At 35.2% G+C, this 21901-nt stretch overlaps 2 protein-coding genes and 1 long non-coding RNA gene across 3 annotated transcripts; all 3 read right to left on the minus strand.

Annotated features, from left to right (window-relative positions):
* Positions 1–1325: 1325 nt before the first annotated feature.
* Positions 1326–5436, minus strand: LOC131949849 (integumentary mucin C.1-like). Its single transcript, XM_059311861.1, has 4 exons — positions 5398–5436; positions 4965–5265; positions 3266–3416; positions 1326–1562 (listed from the first exon to the last, which is right to left on the minus strand). The coding sequence occupies exons 1-4, from the start codon at positions 5434–5436 to the stop codon at positions 1388–1390; spliced, it is 666 nt and encodes a 221-aa protein (XP_059167844.1). The 3' UTR covers positions 1326–1387.
* A 38-nt stretch (positions 5437–5474) lies between these two features.
* On the minus strand, positions 5475–6680 carry LOC131949827 (uncharacterized). The gene is made up of 3 exons (XR_009388201.1): positions 6589–6680; positions 6044–6109; positions 5475–5571 (listed from the first exon to the last, which is right to left on the minus strand). It is a non-coding gene; the product is annotated as an uncharacterized LOC131949827 (long non-coding RNA).
* A 3711-nt stretch (positions 6681–10391) lies between these two features.
* On the minus strand, positions 10392–20788 carry LOC131949850 (uncharacterized). The gene is made up of 14 exons (XM_059311862.1): positions 20243–20788; positions 19985–20127; positions 19573–19742; positions 19322–19377; positions 19009–19163; positions 18504–18704; positions 18043–18131; positions 15053–15177; positions 13366–13505; positions 12914–13083; positions 12699–12754; positions 11991–12145; positions 11697–11897; positions 10392–11331 (listed from the first exon to the last, which is right to left on the minus strand). Exons 1-14 carry the CDS (start codon positions 20497–20499, stop codon positions 11225–11227), a joined length of 2025 nt encoding a protein of 674 aa, XP_059167845.1. The 5' UTR covers positions 20500–20788; the 3' UTR covers positions 10392–11224.
* Positions 20789–21901: the final 1113 nt, after the last annotated feature.

Genomic DNA, 21901 nt, shown 5'->3' on the forward strand with positions numbered 1-21901 from the left:
TGGTTTCCAGACAGGTCGTCAGTCACGTGCACATGCTGCAAGATGTCGTCACGACTTTATCTTATCGCTTCCTATAACAGGATCAATTTTTTTTACCTGATAATCTTGGTGGCTGGATTTATTTATTTTTTTGTCGAATGTGGTTTTTTTTGTTTACACTTCATGACTTTAAAAAAAATCATTTACATGTTTTGGAAGTTTCGGAAACAGCTGTTTACTTTGTCTGCCTGTCTGTCTATCTGTCCGTCTGACCGTCTGTCCATCTGTATGTACGTCTGTCGGTGAATCACTAGGTTATTGGTTAGATATTCTGTCAGCTCTTGCTTCTAAAACTTTTATCGTGTTGTTGACTAAAGAACTTAACAATGGAAATAATATGATACTGACATTTTTTTATTTAAATATTCCCTATTGTAATTTTTTAAGTTGCTAGTTATTTAAAACCGATAGAAAAACTTGGAACACAGCAATAATTTTATAAACTGCACTAAAAATGAAAAACTAAAACAAATTTTCTTGAAACCGCTGGACGCTCATGAAATTTTCACACATTTTAGCGACCACCTTTTTTACAATTTAAAGAAAGTTGGTTTTATTTTTTTATTTTTTTTTTAATGCATTGAAAAGAAATTTTTTTAATTAATGTTGGAGGATTTGTCTTATTTAAATTTCTGTGAATCCATTGCTTCTTTCAGACATTGTCTCTCGAAGGGGTAATGAGTGATTGGGGGGGGGGGGATTCTGGATGGATAGAACTTGTAACTTCCGAGTAGAGTAGGCTGGCACCCCCCCCCCCACCCACCCCCACCCACCCATTTAAGAGGTACCTGAAACAACCTCCAGCTTATCATTCTCATCCCAATGTCAGCACTGGTTAAAAATGTGTAAAGACATCCCGGCAATGTTATTTTTTTATACCTTGCCTTGTGGCTGTTTTAGTTATTTCCCTTTCCTTGAGCAGCGTAAGAGTGTTTCTTGTTTTTGGGTTTGTGTGAACATTCTCATCGGATAAAGCAGACAAATAAATTGGAATATATATCCGGTACCAGACATCTGTATCAACTGCTCGAGAATCAATTCATAATAAAATAAATAAAAACAAAATATGCTTGTACATCCTCAATAATCCATAACACAATCCCTCTTAGTCAGTTAATTATATTCAACTTTTTCTTGTCATTTATACAGAATGTTTTATGACTTAAATGTACCATTTAGCTTCATTCTTTTTTTTTTTTCAAAATAATAACAATTTTGAAAAGTTCAATAATCGCATATTAAAAAAAAACTTCTTGAAAAGTGTGGCGCGGTGATGTTAGGGTCCATGTTCAGTCAATCGGTGGTGTGGGTGTTATCCCGAGTCATTATCCTTAGAACTTTCGCGAGCTCACGTGAAGTGCACAAGCGTGACGTCATACGGCTTGACGGGCAGGTTGCACCCCACCCCGGTACAGCAGAAGGTGCAGTCAAGGTCAAGGCCGGTGTAATCCTCGACCAGACAGTTGGGTTTGGTTGACGTCTGCTCCCACCACTTTAGCCGGCAGAAATTTTCATCGGCGCAGCTGGAAGTAACCAGACAAAGGAAACGTGTTAAAAGATGTGTCACGTGATCAGGGTGTGATGGCTACCGTCAGTTAACTAGGGGAGAGATAATACAATTATGTAAAGGACTTTTAAAATAGTGACCTTAGTGAGATAGATTTTATCGTTAGCTGCAAATTTGAGCTGGTTTGTTTAACCACATCATTAATAAATGTCCCAAACGGTGACCGGGAATATGCGCAACGGAAAACTGCGCAAAAATAAGTGCGCAAGGGCATTTTTGTTTTCTTATAATTAAAGAGTGATTAGATGTACATTGTAGCATAATAAACATATTTCCACGAAATACGACAAAGTTAAATTATCCTAATTTATAAAACGCCATGTGCGCTCTTCTCTCTCTCTCTCTCTCTCTGTCTGTCCGCAAAATATTTTCGCCGGACATCAAGTCAGAAACGGCAGCGATATATGGAGAACTTTATACGGACTTTTGTTGAAAATAATATGTTAGATGTTTTAAATGTATAACCACAATTTTATTTAAAGAATAAAAATAAAAAATAAAGGCGTATTCGAATGTAGAAAAACAATTTTATTTATGCAACCGGAAAAGCATTAATAGATGTGAAAAAGAACGCATAAAACTGTGACGTCACTATTGCTTATACATTAACTAATGACGTCATCTGCAGTGTTTGGAATAAAAAGAAGTGAACTATTTCATTCAAATTTGATTTAGATCTACGTACACTATGAAATGTATACAATACAATTTTTCCGGCCTAAACTCATAAAATTTATGTAGACCCTACCTAGACCTAGAATCTATTCAAATAATACATTTCTATACTGAAGTATTTCAGGCCTTAATTACTTTATTGAAATCTTTGTTTATCTATGCAATTTGCTAATCTCTATAATATATAAAGCAAAGTTGTCGGGTGCTCGATAGGGCACTTCCCGGCGCCGCAGGCGCTTCAAATTTGGCATGATCTTGCCTTGGTGCGACAGAACACGGGGGCCGGTTGGCCGAAAAGTCTACGATGTGGGGGTCAAAACTGACCTCGACTGACCGGTACCTTATATGAGCTATAAATCGAAAAAAAAATGTCCACGGAGGAACCTCTTCATAACTCTTGAGGTCGTAGACCGACCTTCGGGCGAATTAATTAAGCATTCAAATTCTCAATGTTTTCGAAAGCCTAAGCGAAGCTGGGCAGCATGCCTAGTATTAATATAATTAGTTTGTATTTGCGCATTTTACATTGCGCAGTTTTCCGATTGCGCACTTTTCCGATTGCGCATTTTTCTGTGAACCGACTCAGACAGATCCTGAAATTGAGGTGGCAGGACAAAGTGCCTTACACAGACCTGTGGAGAAGGACAGGGGTGGTCCCATGATAGTACAAATAATAGGGAAACAGTGGCGCTAGGAGGGTCACGCTTTGCGAAAGGCGATTGAGCGGGAAAGGCGAAAGAAGAGGGCGCTCAAGACAGGCCTGTAGACGGTGTCTTGTTGAAGATCAGGGATGTCTTGGAAGACCGCTAAATTCAACACTATCGACGAGACAAAGTGGAAGAATGATTGAGGCCGAATGCTCAACAAGGAGTAAAGAGGACTAAGTCTAGTTTAACCACATCCTGGACTCCGCTACAAACTCAAGTTGTTTTAAGTCATTCAACTTCACTTCGTGTTCAGTGTCTATTTCCCTCCTAAACCTACCCTTTGTAGATATCCTTTTCAACCTTGTTCTGTACAATGGTAGAGAAACAGTACGGCTGTTGCTGGTCACACATTTGTGGTGGCGTCACCTGGATGGTGTAGCCATCACACGGCTCACTCACGTTACACTGGATGCATATGTTGGGTGGTACTGTGGATATGTGCAACAATGGATGGTATACACTGGATGGGTGGTACTGTGGATATGTGCAACAATGGATGGTATACACTGGATGGGTGGTACTGTGGATATGTGCAACAATGGATGGTATACACTGGATGTTGGGTGGTACTGTGGATATGTGCAACAATGGATGGTATACACTGGATGTTGGGTGGTACTGTGGATATGTGCAACAATGGATGGTATACATGGGATGTTGGGTGGTACTGTGGATATGTGCAACAATGGATGGTATACACTGGATGTTGGGTGGTACTGTGGATATGTGCAACAATGGATGGTATACAGATGTTGGGTGGTACTGTGGATATGTGCAACAATGGATGGTATACACTGGATGTTGGGTGGTACTGTGGATATGTGTTACAATGGATGGTATACACTGGATGGGTGGTACTGTGGATATGTGCAACAATGGATGGTATACACTGGATGTTGGGTGGTACTGTGGATATGTGCAACAATGGATGGTATACACTGGATGGGTGGTACTGTGGATATGTGCAACAATGGATGATATACACTGGATGGGTGGTACTGTGGATATGTGCAACAATGGATGGTATACACTGGATGTTGGGTGGTACTGTGGATATGTGCAACAATGGATGGTATACACTGGATGGGTGGTACTGTGGATATGTGCAACAATGGATGGTATACACTGGATGTTGGGTGGTACTGTGGATATGTGCAACAATGGATGGTATACACTGGATGGGTGGTACTGTGGATATGTGCAACAATGGATGATATACACTGGATGGGTGGTACTGTGGATATGTGCAACAATGGATGGTATACACTGGATGGGTGGTACTGTGGATATGTGCAACAATGGATGGTATACACTGGATGTTGGGTGGTACTGTGGATATGTGCAACAATGGATGGTATACACTGGATGTTGGGTGGTACTGTGGATATGTGCAACAATGGATGGTATACATGGGATGTTGGGTGGTACTGTGGATATGTGCAACAATGGATGGTATACACTGGATGTTGGGTGGTACTGTGGATATGTGCAACAATGGATGGTATACAGATGTTGGGTGGTACTGTGGATATGTGCAACAATGGATGGTATACACTGGATGTTGGGTGGTACTGTGGATATGTGCAACAATGGATGGTATACACTGGATGTTGGGTGGTACTGTGGATATGTGCAACAATGGATGGTATACACTGGATGTTGGGTGGTACTATGGATATGTGCAACAATGGATGATATACACTGGATGGGTGGTACTGTGGATATGTGCAACAATGGATGGTATACACTGGATGGGTGGTACTGTTGATATGTTTGTTGAATATACGGGTTGTGGTAACACTGATGGTATACTCTATTACATATAATGTTGTCTGGGGCTGTGCTTTAACATCTATCTGTTGTTTCCCGCCCCTGCACCAAGGGATTCAACTTGACCCAAGCACCGTCCCCACTCCCCACCCCTTATAACTGAACCATTAGAATCAGCAGTCGAACAATGATATAGTAGATCTCACTTGGGGTTGTTGTGGTCGTGGTTGTGGTCGTGGTCGTGGTCGTCGTTGTAGTTGTCGTTGATGTTGTAGTTGGTTCTGGTGTTGTAGTTGTCGTTGATGTTGTAGTTGTAGTTGGTGTTGTAGTTGTAGTTGGCTCTGGTGTTGTAGTTGTTGTTGGCTCTGGTGTTGTAGTTGTGGTCGGCTCTGGTGTTGTGGTCGGCTCTGGTGTTGTAGTTGTGGTTGGTCCTTGTGTTGTAGTTGGTCCTGGTGTTGAAGGCAGAAACCCTGAGGACCAACAACAATATAGTTTAAGAAAAAAGTTCTTGGAATATACAGATAATTTATTAATAATTCAGGATTTAAATAATACAAAGTTTACTTCTAAAAATAAGATCCTTTAGTTCATTTCATTCTTGAAATATTAAAACAGACTGAGTTATATTATATAAATGACCAACAACGTTTGAAATATAAAGTGAGCGTTAAAGTGCATCCAGCTGTACTCACCTCCAAACAGTTCCTCTCTCTGTACTTCACACTCTGTTGGACCGTGGCAGCAGAACGTGCATTTTTCCATGTGGGTCGGTTCGCAGTGGTGGAAGTGGGTCAGTTCATGATGGTAGCATGCCTGGTGGATATAACGGTCAATTCGTGATGGTAACATGCCTAGTGGATATAACGGTCAGTTTATGATGGTAGCATGTAGTGGATATAACGGTCAATTCGTGATGGTAACATGCCTAGTGTATGTAACAGACCGTCACTTTGTGATGGTAGCATGCCTAGTGGATGGAAGCCGGACGTTTTCCCGAATGGACAAATGCCCGAATGGACACTTGCCCGAATGGACACTTGCCCGAATGGACAAATGCCCGAATGGACAACTGCCCGAATGGACAAATGCCCGAATGGACAAATGCCCGAATGGACAACTGCCCGAATGGACAAATGCCCGAATGGACACTTGCCCGAATGGACACTTGCCCGAATTGCATAGTTTGAGAATAGCTAGCTTTGTTGGTAGGATGGGCCATGGGGCATAGTTTGAGAATAGCTAGTTTTGTTGATATGAATCTGTTGATATGAATCTGTGAACTTACAACTCGGCTGTGACAGTTGTACTCAACACTGTTGTGGTCAGTCAGATGAACGGTCAGCTCACACACCTAAGGAATACATGTTGGTATTTCAGCAGCGTTTTATACGTAAGGAATACATGGTGGTATTTCAGCAGCGTTTTATACGTAAGGAATACATGTTGGTATTTCAGCAGCGTTTTATACGTAAGGAATACGTGGTGGTATTTCAGCAGCGTTTTATACGTAAGGAATACATGTTGGTATTTCAGCAGCGTTTTATACGTAAGGAATACATGTTGGTATTTCAGCAGCGTTTTATACGTAAGGAAGACATGTTGGTATTTCAGCAGCGTTTTATACGTAAGGAAGACATGTTGGTATTTCAGCAGCGTTTTATACGTAAGGAATACATGTTGGTATTTCAGCAGCGTTTTATACGTAAGGAAGACATGTTGGTATTTCAGCAGCGTTTTATACGTATTGGATTGAGTGTAAATTGTGATATTAAATTTGGAGTCATAACTAGTGTGTGTAGAGGGATTCAATGTCACGTGACCAAAACTTACGTCATGTGACTGATGGCATGTTTGCACACCCGTACACGATGTGTAGTCGTATCTGTTGTAGCACAAGGGGCAGTCTAGGGCCTGTGCTGTCAATGTAACAAGACAACAAAGTTTACTCACTAATTTGTTGGCTAAGGTTTCTTCTATAATTTATTTATTTTATTTTTTATTCATTTTCATCTTTTCAAACAGTTATTTATTTTTATACATTTTCGTCTTTTCGAATATTTATTTATTTTTATTCATTTTCATCTTTTCGAATAGTTATTTATTTTTATTCATTTTCATCTTTTCAAACAGTTATTTATTTTTATACATTTTCGTCTTTTCGAATATTTATTTATTTTTATTCATTTTCATCTTTTTGAATAGTTATTTATTTTATTAATTTGCGTCTTTTCAAATAGGCCTACTTTCTCTCATGTATTTGATTGCGGATACTTTCAAGCTGGAAAAAATGTCCGCCACACTGACTTTAGATGAGCTAAAGTTATTTCGCGTGGATGTATTGATGCTGTGAAAATTCCCGTGATTAATTTAACAAAAAACTGCATAATTTCGATTTTTAACTGCAGGACTGTGCCTTCTTGGCAACACTAACACTTTCTGGTAATAATGATTTCTCCATTATTTCATGATCTCTGATCCACAAAGTAATGTAGACGATACGTTGTCTCAAAAACTAGCGTTCTAAACTATACGTTTTCTAAAAAAAAAAATTTACCGCTTTGAAAGAATATAGATTCTATATTCTTTTAAAGCGGTAAATTTTTTTTTTATAGAAGACTTACACCAGACCCAAGCACAATAATTTAAACTATATCGTAAAACGCACGATTATTTTTAAAGTCATATCAAACTTTCGTATTCAGCTTCTTGAAACATTCTTGCTAAAAATTACTGGTGTTTTAGCGGAACAAAACAAAATGGGGAAAAACTCACAAGAAACAGCCAAACAGCTGAAAAATAGTAGCGACCACAGCTCCATCATGTCACAAACTTGCAGTCAGACGGAGACAACCTCTGCTTTTGTTTACCCGATTTTAAAAAAAAGTGAGCCACGGACAATTTCTTATGTCACGTAGTGAGACAGTTGCCTCATATCTTTAATATTTTTTATCTATGGAGATTGGCCGATTACCAACGATGTATCGGTATCGTGCACACTAGAACAGCGATATTCTGATGCCAGAACAAGGGCCTGGTTAAGCTGTAGCAAGACCCAGGGATGAAGTATACTGGGGGGTAAGATCTTCGATCAGACATTTGGGTGACGGCATTCAGTGCGAGCACAGTTTCGCCCCCCCCCCCCCCCAACGAAATTTATATAATTTATATAGAAAATATATACTTTTAACAGTGTCCGCCCCCCCCCCCGAAGAAAGTCTACCGCCCCCCCCCCCCCGGAGAAAAAAGTCTGGAGTTGAATAGAAGGGAGGGGGCGTTTAGGCAGAAATATTTGATCATAAATAAAATTTAAAAATTATATTCAAATTAATTGGTTTATACATCTTTGTAGCCGTCCTCTCTTTATATGGTTGAATACAGGGCCCCGCAACACGTTTATATGGTTGAATATAGGGCCCCGACACACGTTTATATGGTTGAATATAGGGCCCCGAAACACGGGGAGTTGCAGGCCTACATGTCGGTTTTTTTTTTTATCACAGATAAGAGGCCCAAATTCTACTTGAAAAGAACTCACAATAAATCATACGCTATTTTAAATACAAAATAATAATCATTAAAAAAGTTTTTAAAAACCCACGTTTTCTGATTGAACTAAAAAGTAGAAAATAAACGCTATACATCACAATAATGCAAGCGATCACTCTACTATAAGCGATGAAAAACGTGGGGCGCCGAAGTAAAAGTTATATTACTATTGATTAGATAATACTATTGACTTTTATTAGGGAGCTTGTAGAGAGTCAACAGTATTAGAAACTGTAAGAAAATCACGGCGCCCCACGTTTTTGATCGCTTATAGTAGAGTGATCGCTTGCATTATTGTGATGTATAGCGTTTATTTTCTACTTTTTAGTTCAATCAGAAAACGTGGGTTTTTTAAAACTTTTTTAATGATTATTATTTTCTAGTTTTTAGTCTTTGTTTGTTTGCATTAAAATCTTGCTATCGATTTTATCTTTTCACTTTTTTTGGGTAAACGAAGACAACTCGTAAAAAGACAACTCGTAAAAAGACAACTCGTAAAAAGACAACTCGTAAAAAACACGTTGTGTTAACACATAGATTTGAACCCGTGTCGAGTGGGATAGCAATCGTGTGCCCAACCACTCGACCATATCGTCTCCCCCAAACTGGCCTACCTCCTGTAAGTTTAAACTCGGTTCAAACTAAATTATCTGCCCCTAAGCCTGTGGCGATGTGGGATCGTTCGCTTCACTGCGCGCGAGGTACGCGTCGCTCGTTTTTTTTCTAATGGCTCGCAGAGGAGAATTATATATATATAGATTATATAGCGGTCTAAAATGCTCAATAAAATGTTTCCATTGATCAATTTAGTAATAATAACAATTGAATATTCAATGGTCATCCAAAAGAAAGCTTCCATGAAAATTTCAGCGCGCTAGCTAACTGGGAAGTGCCAGAAATTTCGATCGCAAGATTTGATTGGAAAGACAAACAAACACAGAAACACAGACACAGAGAAAGCAAGTTAAAGAAAACGTGGGAATTAGGTTCATCTTTAAAAGCAAAACCTCCCTCCTGTAAGTTCAACAAATAGTTTTTACAAACAGCTATGTTAATTCTTATTTCATTCATTTATACATTGTTAGTTGTTCCCTTAAAAATGGTTTAGTGTTACAAGAAAATTTCTCCACGGTAGCTAAAGCTACTACTAAGTGTGACATCTTTTGAAGAGGATTTCAAAACATTAAGTAAGACTCGCTCCAGCTCGGCTTACTTGAGATTTAGAATGAATGAAGTAATAAATTCCTAACCCGGATTGGATACAATTTATAGTTTTAAATAGTATTTAGCTGTTTTAAATTTCACCCAAACCAACAGACTTAAGGAATGTCCCTTTCAAAGGGAAACAAATCAATTATGTTTTGCAAAAATCAACCTAGCTTGGTTACATCCCCTTAGAGAAATAAACTTTGAAAATGTAGTATGACAATGACATTATCGTGGGTGGGATCTGACTTTTTGTGACGATGTATGAGAAGGAGGGAAAAAATTGCCAAAAAAAGAAAAGATCATGTAATTTTATGGACGCTAAGTAAAACTCCAGTTTTTGGAAGCAGGACAATATATATATGGGTAACAGACAAAAAATAAGGTCAGAAATTATTTCTAAGTTGATTTATACCAATATTTAAATCACAATTGATAGGTAAAAAGTAAGAAAGAGAACAAGTTTATTACTATTCATTTGTAACAGAAATAAAAAATTTAAATTTTGTTGTTTGAATTTTTTTATTACTATCACAAAGTTGTGTATCGATTTGTTAAAATATTTGATCACTGAGGCAAGCTCAAAAGAGAAACTTGATAAAAAACGTGTAGATCTGAGCATGGTAAAAAGGATGCTCATTTACTAACCAATATTGTATGAAGGATCTAGAAAGTGAACTGTATTTATAACAAAGGGTACTCAAGTGAATCTTCTGTGGTAGGTTACACGATAACATCTATCTACACTCAATTTTAACTTCAGATAAGTATACTAAGAGATCTTGGATTGAAGCAAAAATGTCTGTTAGCGCAGGCCGATCAAGATTCTGTTTTTGGTGGGTGAGATAGATATAAATATATGGGGGGGGGGGGGGGGGGGGGAGGGGGGGTCCGTGTCCCTCTTGAGATCTGCTCTAGGTTTTACAAATGTACATTTTAAAATATTCAAAACAGAACAACTTAAATACAAAATTTTACACTTTTCCCGTCAATGGATGGGGTAGTTAAGACCCCCACCCTCTCTCCAAATATATTTGTGAGCATTTCTTTAAGTGAAATGAATAACATGAGCAGGCAAATGTTAAGACTGACAAATGTCAGTGACATGAAAAAAAAAAGAAACCAAATTATATAAATTAAACAACCACTTTTACAATTAAACTTGTATACATACATTGTTTACATACAAATGTATAAAGAAATAAATACAATAAAATTAACAACCAGAACTATTTTACCAATGGTCCATTTTTACTTTTGATTTAAGTAGTGTTTATATAGATTAGTGTTTGTTTCACTTTTTACTGACTTGTTTCATTAAATTCAGCCAAAAAGTATTACTATCATCATCTTAAATATTTAGAACTGACACAAATTGTTCAATCAAGTAGACAATTTTCTTACTTTTACTTATGTTCTCAGGTATGTTGTAAAGTTTATCTATTTGAAAAATAGGGGTTTATGCAAATTTTTTAGAAAATAGCACCACACTAAGTGTCTATCAGCTATTTAGATAAAAGAACTCTGTGTTAATGTGCTAAACAAAAATCTAAGATTTGAAGATTGTTTTTAATCTCCAAACTGTATCATCCAAATACAACAAAAAATTAAAACTTTAATCTCTGATAACAGCACCAGTCAAACTGATTTAGGTTCAGCTTATTGTCACTAATGAGTTTTTACATCCAGTGAACTCATCTGTTCCATGACGACTCTATAATTTAGCCACAGCGGGGCGGATAACTCCCTCCTGTGAAACAGTTGTCACCAAAGTTCCATTTGTGTCCCAGATTCTTCCATGGCATAGAGCTCGACCATCACCTGTAGTAAAACCATTGGAAATGTTAGAAAACTATAACAACATTCTGGTTTCACAAAAAATTGTTTTTGTTTTTTATTTTTATTTTTTTGAATCAATTTTTAAGCACAAAATTAAAACAAATCCATGCTGTATTGAGGCTATCACATTTTGTGATATTCACTGAAAGAGTACATGCTGAATTCTAGAAATAAATACTAAATAAATTTCAGACTAACAGTATTCATTTTTACAATAATGAGCATTAGGTATTTGGTCATAAATTAAAATATGGAAAGCTAACAATTCTTTAAGATAAAAGAAAAAGTAAAAAGAAAAGTTACCTTATGCAAGTAAGAAATAATTAAGACACCAATTTGATGTTTACCTGTGTTTTCAGCTTCAATTTCATACAACAACCAGTCATCAGCTCTACAGGGTGCATGGAACCACATGCAGTGGTCCAAAGATGTCACAAAAAATGGTTTCTCCCAGATGGGGGCAAAGGGTAACAACGCTGTCTGAACTATGTACAGGTCAGACAAATAGGACAAACAACATTTGTGTACATTCTGGTGCTGGTCATCACCTGCAAACAGTTTTAACCGCTAGCTTTAGTTAACACATATCTCAAGTTCCATTTATAGTGATTTTATGTAAATAAGGTACATAAGAAACAAACCTATGTGTCCCCTGGACTTGATCCAAACACTTCTCTTGGGGTAATGTGGCCGGATATACAAAAATAACTCGGGATCTACCCATCTAATATCCATTGGGAAACCCTCAAAATATTCCAGGCCAAGCCGGAGGCGCTCTTCTGTTATCAGATCATGTCTGCAAGTGAGCAAGTCATCAAGGATAGGTTACATTTTGGAAGGGAAAGATTCTTATATAGGTTTAGATTTTCACTTGAAATTAGCAATTATCACTCATAGGACTTTACTGGGGATGTTAGTAATCATCACAATTGGTAAATAAAATTTTCTTTGGAATATAGAAATCATCACATTTTAAAATAAACTGGGGTTTTTTTTTGTTTTGTTTTGTTTTTTTTTTGTGGTATTTTTAAAATTGTCTTTGATATTACTGATTAAAAGAATGCTAAAATTAAAAAAAGAACTATATTTTAACAAAGTCCTATTTCAAACTAGGTCATGTAGTCATAATTATGAGTTAAAAACGTAGGACTTAGATGGTGGGACTTTGTTGTCTGGCCTCAAGAGACAAGAAGCAAAAATGTTACATAATGACATCAAACATTTAATTTCAGGAACTGTACAGTGTAGCAACTTTATAAAATTAAAGAATACCACTAGAGATCTGTCTATCAGTATAAGCTAACCCACATTATTAGTTCAGACTGATTTGCTATTGCTCAAATACTTACTGTCTTAAAGTTGACAGTATCTCAGGTGGGGCTTTTAGCTCATTAGGGTGTGGTACCTAAGCCAAGTAGAAAAAAATAATTTAACAATAGTCAAAAAGTCAACACATATTCACAAACTTTTACATTAACCAATTTATAATGAAAAAAAATTCCACACCATATCCTATCTATCACATACTTGTTGACAACGCTGTTATAAAAAATGTAAACAAAACCTTTGGCATGGGCAGCTGATGAGTTTTCTCTATAGATTCTGCCATTTTAAATGAAGCCTGCATGGTGAACACAACGCTGCCTGCCTGTACTGCCTTTATTGAGCGGGAGCAGTAGGTTTTACCCCCTCTTGTTTTATCAACATGGTACAACATGGGCAGATCTGTGTTGCCTTTGGGAATCAATAGCTACTCATATTATAAAATATTCATACAAAAATTGTGAGCCTGAAAAAAATATTTATTGTGATTTTTTTTGAACTCCAAAAACTTTGTTTTTGTAATTGTATGACAAGAAACCACATAATTTAATACGTAACATCTATAATTATTTTAAAAGAAACTATAGTTGTAATATGTTTTCACCTACAAAAATGTAGGCCTAATGAATTGCTATAAAATGTACACAAATATTAAAATTATAGTTGATTCACTCAACAAAAATTAGCACCAACCTTTCTGTAAGAAATATGAATGTAAACTATGTATATGTTGATTTTCAGGTATTCCATATGAAGCAGCTATGAGGGATTGGCCAATGAGTTGTCCTCCATAGACACCACGAGCTAATTTGTGTTTCCATAGTGATTTACTTCTAAAAAAAATTTATCATATTATTAAAAACAACAAAAGTCTTTTAAAATGTTTTAAAATTAAAATTAGTTGCTCAAATAATGTGTGACTTGACCAACTGATTTTATGTTTTGCAAAGGTTGCTTTTATTATATTTTTATTATGTATTATGTATCAATTAAATAAAAAACTCTTTGAAGAATTCTCAATAATATAATACAGCCTTCCAATTTGCATGAAAAATAAAAAGCATTTTTTTGTATGTAATTTTATTGTAATACTAGCGCAACATTTATTAATTGAAAGCTGAACTTATGCCAAATAAACAAAATGGTTTATAATGACATGAAGAAGAAAATACTAATAAGATAGTTTATTGAAATCAGCAAAATTAGGCCTATGTGTTGGGCTTTTTTTATTCGGCTGTGGTGGCGTCACTTTGTGGTTTTTTGACATGTTGGCTATTATTGAAATGTGAATGACCATTTTTATAATAATCTCTCAGCTAACAACTGGAGGAATCAGCATTTCATCCCAGTGGTATAAATATGCAAGTTTCTTTTCAATAAAATATTTTAAAATAATTTTTTCGCACACTTGTGTTTTTAAATAACTCAATCAAGAAATACTCTTACATGGATAGAACAAAGTCATTCATAGTTTATGAATTAGGGGTTGCCCATAAATAACGTCACACTCATAGGAAAAGAGGCTTTCATAATTTTAAGATGATATGGCGGGGATGGAGTTCAGATAGAGTGACTTCAAACTTGCTATTTTAAGAAAAATGGTATTTTAGAAACTAGAAACTGAATTTCAGCAGTTATTTCACATTTTAGAAAACAGTTTTTATAAATTGTGATAGAAATTATTGAAACACTTTGCATTCTATATTATAGAAAAATTAAATTTTTATATTAATATAATTTTATATAATATATTTCTAAATTCTTACGGAATCTTACCATTCTTAGATCTACATACATAGATCTACATCTTAATGAATGATTCTTTCGGTAATCTATCGTTTTGGGTACGTAAAATCGCCAGCGGCTATTAATGTACGAAAACGTTACCTCATTGTCAAGGCTGTAATAGAAGTATATTGTGATATGTTTGTGTCAAATATTATAGATAAATGAATAATAAACCTAAATCAATGGCTAAATATATCAATATAGGCCAGAAATTAACTTTAAACAGCAGTGTCTGCAAGCAAGATTTGCTGTATAAACAGCAGCCGTTTGTAAAATAGAGTGACTTCCGCCTGAATCTCGCGCTATAAGTCTATAAAAATAAAACTTTAACAAGATGGCTGCTATAGTAAATGAGCATGGTTGCATCTGTTGGAAACATCGCTGGTGTTCATTTATTACTGAAAAGTTTTAATTCAATTGTTTAAAAACAGGTACATAAATGAAACAAGGAAACATTTTTGTATTTTTCAAAACATAAATCCTCCTCAAAATGTGAAATAATTATTAAAATGTAAGGAGTCACCTGTTTTTCACATTACTAGTCGCGGGCGATTTTACGTACCCAAAACGATAGATTACCATTCTTTCTTACCTAAACAAATTGTCATCAATCTTTTCTAAATCTAAAAACGATCGTGTCAAGAAACTATCAAGTTCTGGTGATTGATTGTTTTTCTGTACTACCGACATGACTCCGTTGATCTTGCAATGTGTATTAGATCAAGATCTTAATCGATGTTTTCAAGTTTTTATACGTAAGTTCTAGACCTATACATTTTTTTTATAGAATATCAATCATCAAGTACCGGTTGTAAAGGTCAAAGTTCGATTCCAATTTTTTAAACTTCCAAGCAGGAAATGGAAGACAAAAATTATTTATTACGAGCAGAGTTTCTTCCAGGCATCTCTTCGGTGAATTCGACAATACCAATGCTGCCACTGAAAATATTTGCTTTATAACACTAACCCCCTTTTCCCCTAACCCCGACCCTACCCCCCCCCCCCTCGTGAAAGCAGCCTCCTCTTAGTTATTTCTTAGTTACCTCCTGTAAGTTTAATTTAAAATCGAACTAAATTATCTGCCCCTAATAGAAACCCGGCTCTACGATTTGTAAACATTTAGCTTTGTAAACATATAGCGTGACCACAGCTCACCAGACAATGTGGGGGTGGGGGTGGTAGTGATAGAGAGAAAGAGAGGGGACTGCAAGGAGGCGCTTGCAGCTTGTTTTCTAACGGCTCCCAGAAGAGAATTATTAATACTAATAGTTTCGCTGTCTGTGTATCTATCTATCTGACAAGAACGCTCTAGAGAAAACACAAGCAAATTAAAAACTTGCACAGTGAAACGAAAAACGAAGTATGACGTCGTCACATTTAGCACAGAGTAGAAAATAATCTCAAGCCGGAGAGTGCACGCAGTAATATGACGTCATTGATTCTCGAGTAAACATTGAATAAAAAGGAAATTTTGTCTGATCTAAGTGGTTTGCGTGAAGAGTTTCTTTCATACAATTCTTCGGGTAGGGGCGAAGCCCCACCCCCGCGTAAGAACGTCTGAACCCCCCCCCCCCCCTCCCTAACTCAAAAGAAATTTCTTCATCGATACTCTATAATAAAATTACCGCCTAATTAATGTGTCTAATCTAAAAAGTGGTTTTCTTGCAATTTCTTTAATGCAATTCTTTGGGTAGTGGCTAAGCGCGACACCAGTGTTTCTTTCAGACTTTTTCCTCCCCGGAGAGGGGTGGGGGTACTTGAAATTTTCGGGGGCGGGGGTAGAATTTTCGGGGAGGGGGCGGACACTGGAAAAAGTATATAATTATATTTCGTTGAATGGGACGGTAGACATGTTTTTTTGGGGGTGGGGGGGGGGGGGTGTGTGTGGGGGGGGGGGGGTTTAGTTTAGAGAAAAGAGACAGCACTATCAGCCTAGCGCCCGTTGTATCCTTCCTCAACGGGCCATTTTTCTCGTATATATAGATTATTATGCCCTATCCTATTTTTAAACGGAAAAATAGTTATTAAATGACCATATAAAAATTATTAATTATAGCCTAATGCAATGTTAATCTGATCCCCTTCCCCAGATTAGGGATCTAGGTAAAAGCCACACCCATTAACTTATCTAATGCTGAATCAAAACATCCTGTTGTGATATGTAAATGTTGCAACAAGTGGCGTCGCTAGGTTGAGTGTAACCCGGCGCGACACTTCGTGGTGTCATCCCCCCCTTCCAAGAAACGTATATATATATATATATATATATATATATATATATATATATATATATATATATGTGTATTGGCCTACATAGGCCTATAATTTAAATATATGCCAATGTATGTTTATAAGCTTTTATCTATAATTTGTTAATATAGTTGGATATAGCAATGTTTCTCTAAAGTTAGCATGTATACATCATGGTGTCACTCCAACCCCCTTGTTATAATTGTCGAGTTTTGCTTAGAAGACTATTTAACTTTATTAATTGAACAATAAGCCTAACATTAACAAGCTGAAATACTTTGTCTGGGTGTATACGCGACTACTTATTGAATAGAGGTCAAGATTATCACACATAATAATCCATCTTGGACAATATTTGGAGTTGACCCTTTGTTGTATCTCTAGCAAAACGAACCACCGGCATGACTCAACCAACTGGCGAGCTTGTTGCATTTAGTTAAATATCAACTCAAAACAAAAATATAAACAATCTCATTTTACTTGGTCAGGACTCAAACCACGCATGCATAGTGTTGTGTGTCATGCTTTAACAGAAATAAACCAATAAACAAAAATAAACAATCTCCCTTTATTTTCATTTGTGATAATTTTTTAACTAATTAAGAAATGAAATTACAAATCTTTTTTTTACCCACGTGACCAAAAAGATGAGGACTGAGTGATGTATGGTTCATTTATTTTGTGTGGTGTGTAAGCAATTTTAATAGTGAATTTTTAGTGTTCTGTGATTGAATGTAACAAACGTGTGCTGAGTAAGGACTGTTGAATTTGTTTCCTTTCAATAAAATCATTGTATCATACTTCATACACTTGTGTTTTTGTCAGTGAATAAGATTTCCCTTATGGTAATATAATTCAAAGCTTGTTAAGTGGATACAAACCTTTTTTTTTTAATATTCCTGCACACGTCAAACTAAAACTAGTTTCAACCATTGACAGTCGTGACAGTCACATAAAATCAAACCTTAAAAAAGTCAACCATACATGAAATGACAGATTTCACACATATACACTCACTATAAAGGCCAGACAGCCTAAATTTATACATGATCATTACAAATAACTATAATTCTGGTGTAAATTAACAACTTTTATTCTTTATAAATAGTACACCACATTCTCTCTTTTTTCCTGAAAAGTTTTTTGGGAACTGTGTTGCTTTTTATTTTTATGAGATTATAATAACATCCTCACGTTAAAGCATACAAAATACAGCTTCTTTAACCATAAATAATATAGCCACATACAATAATTTACATAAACAGGACAATAAAAAAACTTTTTCATAAAAACTGTTATCACTTGTCTGAGAATTTCTTTTGTAAAGATTTAAAATCTCATCACACCTTCTTGAGCCACAGTTGTCACTAAGGTGCCATTACTATCCCATATTCTTCCATGACAAAGAGCTCGTCCATCTCCTGTTTCAAAAAATGTATTTTACCTCTAAACAACAAATGCTAGCTATTTATTTCAATTTAAACATATGCTTTTATAGTCTGTTATTTAATTATAAATTAAAATGTCATGTATACTTCTACAGTCAAAACTTCCTTTTGTCTAATATTTTATCAAATCTTTTCATGCTAAAATTATGAAATGTTTTGGACAAATTTAAATTAGGTTAGAAGACTTTGATATTAGAGTGATTAATTGACTGAGCTGAAGTATCAGCACATGGCTCATACAAATTATACATGCACAATTTATTATTACCTACCTTTAAGATTACTTAAGTTACTTATTAACTGAAAAACTTAACCATTCATTCAGTAACTAATGAATAAACATACCGATATGTTCTGCTTCAGTCTCATACAGTAGCCATTCATCGGATCGGACTGGAGCATGAAACCACATAGAATGGTCCAATGAGGCTACAAAAATGGACTTATCCCAAATTGGACTAAGAGGCATCAAGGCAGTTTGAAGAATGTACAAATCTGATAGATATGCTAAGCAGCACTTATGAGTATTCTGGTGCAAATTGTCACCTAAAAAAATATTTTTTTTACACAATTAGTTCAATGAGTAAAATTTAGCAACTGCGGGCTCTGAAAACATATCAGTTTTAAACATCAACAATGATAGGTCCAGCAAAGTGTAACATACACAATCAACTAACACAAATTACCATTGTTGATAAAAATGCAAAGAATTTTTTTTTAAATACAAAATATTTGTATTGCAAAATTACCTGTATAATACACTCTGTATATGTTTTTAAGTTGCAAAGATATGCTATATTAAAATTAGTTTTTAGTAAATACTGGAAGCCTGAATAGGTTTGGCACCTACCAATGTGCCCATGAGCTTTGATCCATACACTCCTCTTAGGATTCTGTGGTACTGTATACATAAAGCTAGTTGGGTCCACCCACCTGACATCCATAGGAAAGCCTTCAAACCACTCTAATCCAAATTTGTGGCGCTCTTCGCTGATCAAATCTTGTCTAAAAAGAAAGAGTTAAAAAGGAATTTTTTTATAAACATGAGCAGAATTTTGAAATAATTATCACTGAAACTGAGCAGTTCCAGGCAAGGCCTACTACAAATATTATTAAAGCATTTAACTTAGGAATAATTCTATAAACACAAATAAAGGACTAACTTTCTTAAGTTATCTAGAACTTCTATAGGAGAAAGTAGCTCGTCTGGTAATGGAACCTAGAAGTAAGTAAAAATGATAAAACTTTCTTCAAAAATGTTATTTTAAAAACATACAAAATGTTACTGGATTCTTTTATATTAAGTTTTTTCTCGAAGCTTACATCATAAGGAGCTACAATGTCACTTTCATTTTGTACAATAAAAAGTACATAAGAACAAAATATATTTTTAGAATACTTTACTTTTCCTTACTTTCGGCATTGTATTCTGGTGAGTTTTAGGAACTGATTCAGCTCTCTTGAATGATGCTTGCATAGTAAATATTGGAGAACCAGCCTGCACAACTTTTACTGATCGAGAACAATAGGTCTTGCCATCTCGTGTTTTGTCCACATGATATAGAATTGGGCGATCTGTGCTACCTTGTTGATATGAAAATAGAAATTATGTTAAGCTAGACATTTTATAATATTTCAAATGAGGTATTTTCGTTAATAAAAAAATGCATAATACATGCTTTTTTACACACAAAAACAAGCTATGGCTGACTCCAATTGGACCTCAAAATTAATATTAACAAAGTGTTTATTTCTAGTATGTTTGAAGTACTCTAAAATTTATATTCAAATCACTTGAAATTGAATAAATACAGAATCAATCAAACCTGATTGAAGGAAATATGAGTGCAGACTGTGGATGTGTTGACTTTCTGGCATTCCATGTGAAGCTGCTATGAGAGCCTGTCCAATCAGCTGACCTCCATATATACCTCTGGCAACTTTTTTGGGTTTCCATAAAGTTTTACTTCTAAATATAAAAATATTTTAAACATTTTATTTTTTAAATAAATTAAAAATAGGCTCAAACTTCTGACTAATAGGGAAAGAGGACTTTACAAATACAAGATCTACTATCTACTCACCTAAATAAATTTTCATCAATCTTTTCCAGATCTAAAAAGGATTTGGACAAAAAACTATCTAGCTCTGATGTATTGTTGTTGCCTGATAAATTCCACAAGCATCTGTTGATACTACTTTTGGTTTTGCCAGCTAGGCCTATGCCTAGTATATTGTTTAGAAAATTTTGTCCAGTGGAAATTGAGCTAAAATTTGCTTTCGCATACAAATTTGTTGCAGCTGAGTACTTAAACATTTTCAACAAGTGATTGAAACCCATAACTTAAAAATGTAGGCCTAATTATTATAATAAATAGGACTAATTGAAAGCTTTTTTTTTAATTTAAAAAAAAAATAGATTCTAGGATATAGATAGATAGATCTATTGAAAAAAAACTTATTTCAGACTAGATCTAGAAACTATTGTTTGATGTTAGTTAATTAACTAAAAAACTATTAATTAGAATCTAGTAGGCCTAATATTTAGGCTCGTAAATTATAAAATAATTGTGTCAAATTTATGTTACTGAACTAAATTTAATTTGTAATTTACTTGAACTTGCATAGGCCTAGAGAAATAAAAGAATAAAAGGCCTATTACTAGTATTAGATCTATGATTTATTATTTAGGCTAATTTAATTAGGCCTAATTGATAGTAGGCCTAATTATACTAAACAAATTAACTAATTAGGCCTATTTAAACTAGACTCATCGAACTAGATCTAGATCTAAATGATTTTAAATAAAATAGTAGATCTGGGGCCTAAATTCAAAAATTGGCCTAAATATTAAATAAAATAGATTAGGGCCTATAGAGTCTAGATTCTAGATCTAGTAACTAGATCTAACACTAAGAAGTTTATAGATCTATAGGCCTATTATATTTTATCCTAATATATAATGGCCCATGTGCACACCTCTCTCTCTCTCTCTCTCTCTCTCTCTCTCTCTGTCCGCAAAATATTTTCGCCGGACATCACATCAAAAACTGTAGCGATATATGAAGAACTTTATACGGACTTTTGTTGAAAATAATATGTTAGATGTTTTAAATGTATAACCACAATTTTATTTAAAGAAGAAAAATGAAAATTGAAGGCGTATTTGAATGTAGAAAAACAATTTTAATTATGCAACCGGAAAAGTGTTTAAACTTGGGACAAGAACGCATTTAACAATGACGTCGCTTATTGTTTACACTAAAAAAAGAGCACGAAACTGATGATGTCATCTTCCGAGTTTAGAATAAAAAGAAATGAACTATTTCATTCAAATATTATTTAGATCTACGTACGCTATAAAATTTATATAATACAATTTTGCTCGGGCTAAACTTTAAAAAATTTCTATTAGGATTCTAAATCTAGATATTCTAGATCTAGATTATCTAGATCTACAGAAAAACTAGACTTAACACAGATGTAGACCCTACCTAGATCTAGAATCTATTCAAATAATTTATTTCTATACTAAAGTATTTCAGGCCTTAATTACTTTATTAAAATCTTTGTTTATCTATGCAATTTGCTAATCTCTATAATATATAAAGCAAAGTTGTCGGGTGCCCGATAGGGCACTTCCCGGCGCAGCAGGCGCTTCAAATTTGGCAGGATCTTGCCTTGGGGCGACAGAACACGGGGGCCGGTTGGCCGAAAACTGACCTCGACTGACCGGCGCCTTA

Source organism: Physella acuta, unplaced genomic scaffold, assembly GCF_028476545.2.
Source record: "Physella acuta isolate Inbredline_101_S28 unplaced genomic scaffold, ASM2847654v3 ptg000716l, whole genome shotgun sequence".
In the NCBI taxonomy this organism is placed as follows: Eukaryota; Metazoa; Mollusca; class Gastropoda; family Physidae; genus Physella; species Physella acuta.